Source organism: Priapulus caudatus, unplaced genomic scaffold (genome assembly GCF_000485595.1).
Source record: "Priapulus caudatus unplaced genomic scaffold, Priapulus_caudatus-5.0.1 Scaffold2, whole genome shotgun sequence".
In the NCBI taxonomy this organism is placed as follows: Eukaryota; Metazoa; Priapulida; class Priapulimorpha; order Priapulimorphida; family Priapulidae; genus Priapulus; species Priapulus caudatus.
The window spans coordinates 514,247-522,461 of record NW_014577063.1 but is presented as its reverse complement, the minus strand read 5'-3'; the positions used below and the strand labels follow the sequence as shown (position 1 = coordinate 522,461).

Here is an 8,215-nt window from a genome sequence, read left to right as displayed (position 1 = left end):
CTAACCCTAACCCTAACCGTATCAAATAGTGACCAGGGTACGTTCCGGTATACCGGACCGTACCCAGGGTACGTTTCGGCAGCACCCTGGGGGACATAGACCCTATGAGCGTCACTGTCGCTGATCTGGATCTGGATAGTTTACTGCGTAGCCCACGGTTACGTGGATAATAACACCACAGGCACTTGAAGCGTATCAACTGTAAACACACGCCGCCGCCATTGCGCGTACACTTACACATAAATATATAGTAATGTGTAAGTGTAAGTGTGTGCGTAGTGTAAGTGTAAGTGTAAGTGTAGTTATAAATATAACTATATATTTATGTGTAAGTGTACGCGCAATGGCGGCGGCGTGTGTTTACAGTTGATACGCTTCAAGTGCCTGTGAATAACACAGGGAAGTGTGCGCTTAGATGTTGTCGTCAGCGGCAGTGGAACAGATAAGGTCTATCTCGGCCTCAGTACGCTGGTTCCACTGTTGAATAGTTCTCGGAAAGAAGGAATGGCGAAACTCTTCGGTGTTGACTCGCACTGTTTGAAGTTTCTGACTGTTCTTACTGCGTGTTCGCTGGGGTCCAGGTTTGGTATACTGATCTGCTGGTACTGTAGAGCGTAGTTTATATGTTACAGTTTAAAGTATAATAATCAAGAAGACGTATAGCATTTGTGTTCACTAAAAGAATATATTGTTTACAAACAATTCTGTCGCTCGTCAAGTCACGTCTTGTCTCGTTCCAGTCCCACAGTTCTCCCGTTCAACCGTCCTTCCACCCTTTATAAATGACTCTCTCGTCCAATCACAGCCCAGTTCTACTCCTTACTCCCACCAATCACACACCACTCTCTCCCTGATTCGAATATTGCGCGGGAAGACCATATGGTGAACATCTGTAAACTAACATCCGTGTAGAACCCCACCTAACTACTTCTCATCTGTATGCTAAACACCCAACCCTTCTCCTATGTACAACCAATCTATCTACGATTACTAATCCAATGTGACATCTGTACAACATATGTAAAATAGACGTTACAGTACCGCCACTGAAGGAGACATTATCTTCTTCATGAATGCTATGTGCTGATCGCTCCGCCGCTGAGCAAGAGAAGGCCAATTCAGAGTTCCTAGCATTTCAGTAACGCTACTGTTACGCCGGTAGTCTCTACATACGAACCTGACTGCCCTTCTCTGAACTTTTTCCAACTTATCAATGTTTTTGACCAGGAACGGATAAAAAAGGCGAATTATTGGGCGACATTTTTTACTGATTCTGACCATGTAACATTGAAATTCTAAAAAATATCTGTGCAGCACTCTTTATTAACATCTTGCCTACATCACAAAACGCTTGCACTACATTATCAGCTTCTTAAACACCTTTTCCCTCTTTTTATCTTGGAGAAATATCACAACATCAAATATGCAAAACTTCGTTAGAACAGAAATTGTAAACATTTAATGTTTGTTTCTATTTTGCTTGTGCTGTTCACCATCCAATTCCAATAAACTATCACTGGTCAGTGGCAGCAAAGGTGGCAGTGATTTGAATGTAAGTTTGCAGTTTCTGTGCAGATAGCAAACATCACAAGTTTGTGTCGCCAGTACATGTATTTGTATCTGAATTCATCCAATAAAGATATAATAATAATAAAGTTTACAATTTCTGTTCTGAAAAAGTTTTGAACATTTTATGTCGTAATATTTTTTACAAGATAAAGGGTGATAAAAGGTTTGAGAAGCTGATGATGCATGACAAGTTTTATGACGAAGGTAAGGTGTTATTAAATCAAGATTTATAGATATTTCTCAGAATTTCAATGTTACATGGTCATAAACACTGAAAAAGCTGTAACATAATTCTTCATCGTAGTAGTATCCTTATGATTGAGAGGATAGTCTTCACATGGGTCACTTAGAGTTAGAACATCCGGGGTTAGAATTGTAATCAATCCTGCATGTATTTTTTCAATTAGCTTTCAGGTTTAAAGAAACCAACGGTCAAGAATGAACGGCCATATCATTCCCAGAACACCAATCGCTGTTGATTACTGGAGAGTCAATGGAAGACAGAATCACTACATCCATTTCTGCACACATGTTCATTCTGATCACATCAGTGGACTGAACTCAACATGGAGAGGGAAAATTTATACATCAGCGCTTAATGCCAAGTACGATCCAGTCTGGCTTTTATCATAATACGGTTGAAACGCTTTAGATTATGGAACCTGACAGGTCCCGGACCACAGGAAATGTCGGAACACAGAATATCTTCCTTAAAAGTTGTTCACATGTTTAAATCTATGTATATATAATGTTTAGATAATCGTAAATTTATACTTCAATTCTATTTAAGTTAATGATAATATGAAGTATCTATGCAATTTAGAACTTAACAAAAGAAGCCGTCTGTCAGATACGAGGTCTACGGTCGGGTAAAGCTTGCTAATAAATAACATTTATGACTATGTACATTAGTAGCACTTCCAATATAAGTACGCACATTGTGTTTGTCTTTTGATTTTTAGGCTTCTTTGTCATATTACTGGAGTGAAGTCCTCTCTTATCGTCGCACTTGAAGACAAGGAAAGCTACGTTATCCCAATAGACGATGCAGGCCTTGAAACGCTCACAGTTTCAGTGATACCAGCAAATCATATTCAAGGAGCTGTGATGTTTTTATTTGATGGCTACTTTGGACGTATTCTCTATACTGGTAACAGCAGATATATAGTATAATACTTATTCATAGTATATTATTCTCTTTCTTGTGTACATTCATGATTAGTTACGAAGATTATGTGTTACGTGTTCACAAGTAAAGTGTTAAATGTGTATGCCCACAGTCTTGCTGAACATACCTTCAGTACATCTAAATACTGAATTCTCATCGTTGCATTTCAATGCCATATATTTATGCCTAATTCATGCAGACGTTGACTCTTCAACTAGTTTAATCATTCGTAATGATTTTATTTAAATGTATAGGGGATTTTAGATATATGCCAGGAATCCTTGATGATGTAGACCTGAGAGATATTGATATTCTTTACCTGGACAACACATACTGCGATCCAGCATGTGTATTTCCTACTCGACAAGCTTCGATTGAAGAAATAATTGATATCATACAACAGCACCCTGATCATGAGGTATGTTAGGTGTAAATGAATTTATGATATTATTATCAATATTATTTTATTGTAACTAGCAATATCCCATATTACCTGTGTTCATATAGGCTATTCTGAAGTTTTAAATTGTGAGCTCATTAAATTTTGTGTAATTATCTGTTCTTAAGCTAATGAGTTGATTATTCTGAAATATTCAGGCAACATACTACCATGGTTGTCATAGCTGGCTATAATATAAATTACATGGCATCGAATATTTGTTTCTGTGATGGCAACGGCAAACTTGCATCAATAAGTAACGGTTGTCACGCAGCATGTTACTAGTCTGGGCTAGTCATTTGTTTGTCGTGAGAATAAATATTTTATGACAAACACTAACTTATAATTAATGATAGCAGGACAAAATAGTGTAGCATTTCCTGTCGCTATTACATGTATAGTTGTGCATAGCATCTGACGAAGGAATTTAGTATATAAGTGTGATGTAGAGTCTACCAGTAATGATATTAGTTAGTAAGTTTTTTAATTGTAAAATATTAAATTTTCCGTATAACCATGAACGTTTATGCATTTCTTTCAATGGAAGCTTTGTCAGAGTTAACTTCTTCTAGGCCATTACTACTAACAAGGGTGTTGCATTACCACTATAGGCTCATCTAACACTATTGCACTGTAGTGCCCTTCATTTCCCATGTGAACATCACTGTTGAACGGAGTTTGTGGTTATCAATTCTTAGGTTGTGATAGCCGTGGACAACGTTGGCAAAGAAGATATTCTGGTACACGTTGCTAATGAACTGAATGAGTACATCTCTATAGAGGCTAACCACATGGAATTACTGGAACTACAACAGGTGGGTTGGCTCAAGTGTGCTCAACCATGTTCTTTGTCATATTACAAGCATCACTTCAATTGTAAAAACTCATTGTAGAATGAGTTTGATACTTTGAGATGAAGGGCTTAAAAGTGTTAATTCAATAATAAAATGGTGAACAGATGGAAAACCTTTTTGAAAGAAGGCTTATTAAGTGACAACAGCATGGTAATTGCAATTATACTGGAATCACACATGCATGCACGTACACACACACGTGTATATACGGGTATTTATTTATTAGTTGGCGTTCGGTCACAATTATCAACATTTTCACAAGCGTACAAACCGTACGCTGGGGGGGAAGGGATCAATGCCCGTCGTACGCTTTCAGCATTTCCGAAAAATGTCAATCCATTTCCCGCGCCGCGCCCCCCAACCGGCATCACGCGCATCCTCACACCGCGACGCGCCGAGCCCCGGCCGGCCCGCGCCCCGCACGGGCCTGCTGAACGAACAAATCGAGCTAGCTAGCTAGCAGCGAGTGCAGTGTAAACAACCGGCACGATGGCAGTTTTGCATGTAATTCATATACATGTATCTCTATGTAGAATGGTGTGAAAAAAAATCAACATTTTTCTTTGTACACTTTTAGGGGGGGGGGGGCTCGAAAAAGTGTACGCTTTGTACGCTTGTGAAAATGTTGATAATTGTGAATGACTCCTTAGTGTTTTTTGCTATTTTGCTCTAGGTGCCAGATGTCTTTACTATGGAACCAGCTCGCATTACTGCTAGGCACCTTTCGAAGGTGACAAGTAAAATGGTCGCTGCCCTGAACAAAGTCGCACCGACGATTGCAATACTGCCAACAGCTCGCTATTGCGGTCTTGATTCGGAGGCCTACACCAAAAACAAAAGCATGTTCCTCGTACCCTACTCGAACCATTCGTCATATGCCGAGCTGAGCGAATTTGTTTCCCTCGTTAGGCCAGCGTCGATAATCCCAGTCGTGGCCCCGTCCCTGTCGCGCAGAATGTTCGGGATGGATGTGAATAGGCGTGCCGACATGTCGTGCTTTCGGAAACTCGTGCGCGTGGAAACGCGGCCGCAAGTCGTCGCTGCCACGCCGCCGTCCGTCAAAAGGTACATGAAGATAGGAGCCTGCAGGCACACTAACGGGCAAACGTCGGCCAAGCGCGCTCGTCGACGTACGACGAAGGTCGTTCGTAGGTCCAACGCGAAGGGCGTGCGTTTCGTTTGCGAAAGCATCGACAGCGTGGTGGAGAACGGTTCTGTCGATGGCGGAGACTCGTTTCGAAACAAGGTAGCATCAGCGGCGGCTGAGAATCACCGCGGCGACTGTGGTAACGACGTGCGGCTAACGAGTGACGCTCAGGACCCGAGCAAAATTGTGAATGATCGGTTACTTCCCCAGCGGTTGCCGATAGATGGGGATGGACCAGATTTTACAACTGCAGAGGAGGAGATGGAAGTCACTGCTAGCCACTGTTTGGGAGAAAACAAATCGGTTGAAGTATCGCAGTCAGACTGGGATAGTCATGTACTACAAGTGAATAGCAATCCACATGCGAGGACCTTGTCAGAATATTTTTCGGTGGAAAATCGGTGGCGAATGTCAGCAAGGTTAATTCAAGCCACCAGCGCTCAAAGCACGCGTGCATGTGATCGGAACTGTAACAGCTACTGTAATCTTCCTAATGGAAAAGCTCTAGAAATAGAAAGAGAGTTTTTGAGGGGCTTTAACTGGATTAGCATAATGAACGAGGGCGTGTTATCTAACAAGTAACATGGTGCGTTCTGTGCTATCGTTTTACAACACAGCATTATGCAACTTTGAATAGTTATATTTTTTATATGATCCTTTGTATATAGGTTATTATCACAATGCTAACAGTGGGCAGGCGCTGGTACCACACAGTGTGCACGTGATAACGGTGGAAGATTCCAGTATGTATTTTCTCTGGAGAAGAATTTTTGTGTGTGGCAATGCTGTGAAATATCAATTCCTGCATTCTAGGCATCACTAAGTATGTACAAAATTTGGATTTTTGTACATATTCTTGTACGTGTTCACCAATATGAAGCTGCACCATTACTGCTTTCCAACTTATGCTTATGTGATTCTTCGCTAGGGGGTTTGGGTTATTGTCCGGGGAATGTTTGAGCACCCTGTGTGAAATAATGCAATTTCTCGCACTCTAGGCAGTGAATACTGCTCCAGAACGTTCGTATTTCGTGCCAGTTTTGTACAAATAAAATGAGAAAAACTTGTCACGAGCCAGTTTACTTGCTGTTTTCAAACTAAAGTTATCATGCACCTGAATGGGAATATCATGGACTGCTAAACGTGCATGAACACTGGTATCTCACGTTATTGTAACCCTGATTAGGTATGTTCGCCCAGACATAGTTTGTAAATTATGACCGCTAACCTTGCGTATTCAAATTACCTTTTAATTAGTGCATGCCTACACTCCAGAAGTCAATGTGAACCTGTGCTCGGTAATATATATAGAAACATCTATTGATTCAGCGTAGGGATTTAGGACTGCAAGCCCACTTTCGGCCCAGCCCTCCTCGGGAGAATTCCTACTTCAATTCTTTGTGTAAGAAACACTGTTAGGCGCTCGATTGCTGCGCGCATAGGTCCCTCAGAAATTTAACAGCTTTTATTTAATAAATCACGATAGTTTTCATTTTATAGCTCACCTTTTATGAAAAAAGTTCATCTAATCTAACTTCCCCGTTTAAAAAAAAACATGCCCGTATCTCAACATTTTTACGGACCGAGACCCTGTGTGAAGTTGCCGTTACTCGAATACAACAACGCCGCGATGCGTGCCAGTTTCTACTGAACGTGCTTCCCACACGCTGAAACCATATTTCTGTCAACGTTTAGTATCTCTGTCGACGTGCGTCGATATATGCATGCACTCGCATGCTTCCGGCACTTATTGGGCCCCGATATCACGAAGCCATGCAGCAGAACGTATGAAGATCACGTACTCACTTGGTGAGTATGCCAAGGGTCAAGTTGTCATTGCACGTGTGTTGAGAGTGCACGCAACGATACTCGATTCGTCACACTTCCAATGTTAACGCCTACAGCAAAATATTTTTACGGACAATGCACATATTGAAAATGATTCTCGGAGTCTCAAAAATCATTAGCCGCGTATTTGGAGACTTGCGAAACTGGACGCCATCAGGCGGGTTCATATATACAGGGTTTAATCGATCAAATACGCGCGACTGGGGCTAATATTGACCGATGGCTCGTGGGAAATCCATACACACGCCCTCACATATAGAACTTTGGTGTTTATAGTCTATTATCTGTGCTTGTTTAGCAATATTGTGCGCATAAGCGATTACATAGAGGTGGCCTAGCTCCTGTGTATATCTTTATTTGCCTAACCATGCTCCTAAATATTGTGCAAATTAAGCGTTTAGATAGCATTTTTCGTATTAAACTACTGGGTACGTGCTCTCTACTGTAAATGTTACATATGTCAACAATAGATAATAGATACCATTATTTGGTTAGCCAGTGTAGACGTCAAGTTGCGTTGATAACGCCTTTGTGGTAAAAGATCTAACCGTGCTATACTATTATGATTATTCCTGGTGGGATTCTCGTCGGTGCGTCCATGCAGTCTGCTTTGGTTGCTCGATTTTCAACTTTGAACAAATTTGACAAATTTTGTCATTATTAGCTCCTGGTATAATATACCTACTTAATTGCTCCCGTGAATTTTGCAGTCTTGATCCGTTGAATGTATATAGTAATAGTAGTTAGAATACCTTCCGCTACGTTGCAAAATTAAGGAATACACCCAGATATTATACGATGAAGTTAGAAAAAGATTCGTGTCCAAAGTTGCGCATCAGATAGATAATTGTTACTGTAAAATGTAGACAACGACAACAACATTCGCACACTCACAGGCGCGTATGTGCATTCGCCACCATGACTATATAGAATAGAAACTGACGCGATAAAACACTCACGCGCCATACACAGGCCCCCAAACAATTCTCAGTGACATCCAGGCGCGTCACGATTTAGAATGTACACACACACACACACACACACACACACGCACGCACGCACGCGCGCCCATACGCACACGCACACTCACATTTCATATGCGTATTTCATACGTAATTAAAATTATTCATATGCCACCAGGTTTAATTTTAACATATCCAACCTTATGAATAGGATTGTGCTATCGCATG

At 41.1% G+C, this 8,215-nt stretch overlaps 1 protein-coding gene across 3 annotated transcripts in view; it reads left to right on the top strand.

Moving 5' to 3' along the window:
* LOC106819318 (5' exonuclease Apollo-like) overlaps positions 1-6,250 on the top strand; it is an 8,114-nt gene extending 1,864 nt beyond the window's left edge. For 2 of the 3 annotated variants that reach the window (XM_014824060.1, XM_014823998.1), the window contains exons 2-6: positions 1,977-2,174; positions 2,532-2,719; positions 2,992-3,155; positions 3,875-3,991; positions 4,704-6,250. In XM_014824060.1, the coding sequence (XP_014679546.1) occupies positions 2,008-2,174; positions 2,532-2,719; positions 2,992-3,155; positions 3,875-3,991; positions 4,704-5,759 (1,692 nt within the window). In that variant the 5' untranslated portion in view covers positions 1,977-2,007 and the 3' untranslated portion in view covers positions 5,760-6,250. The remainder of the gene's footprint in view (positions 1-1,976; positions 2,175-2,531; positions 2,720-2,991; positions 3,156-3,874; positions 3,992-4,703) is intronic. The other variant, XM_014824113.1, reaches the window with a different exon arrangement.
* The last annotated feature ends 1,965 nt before the right edge of the window (positions 6,251-8,215 follow it).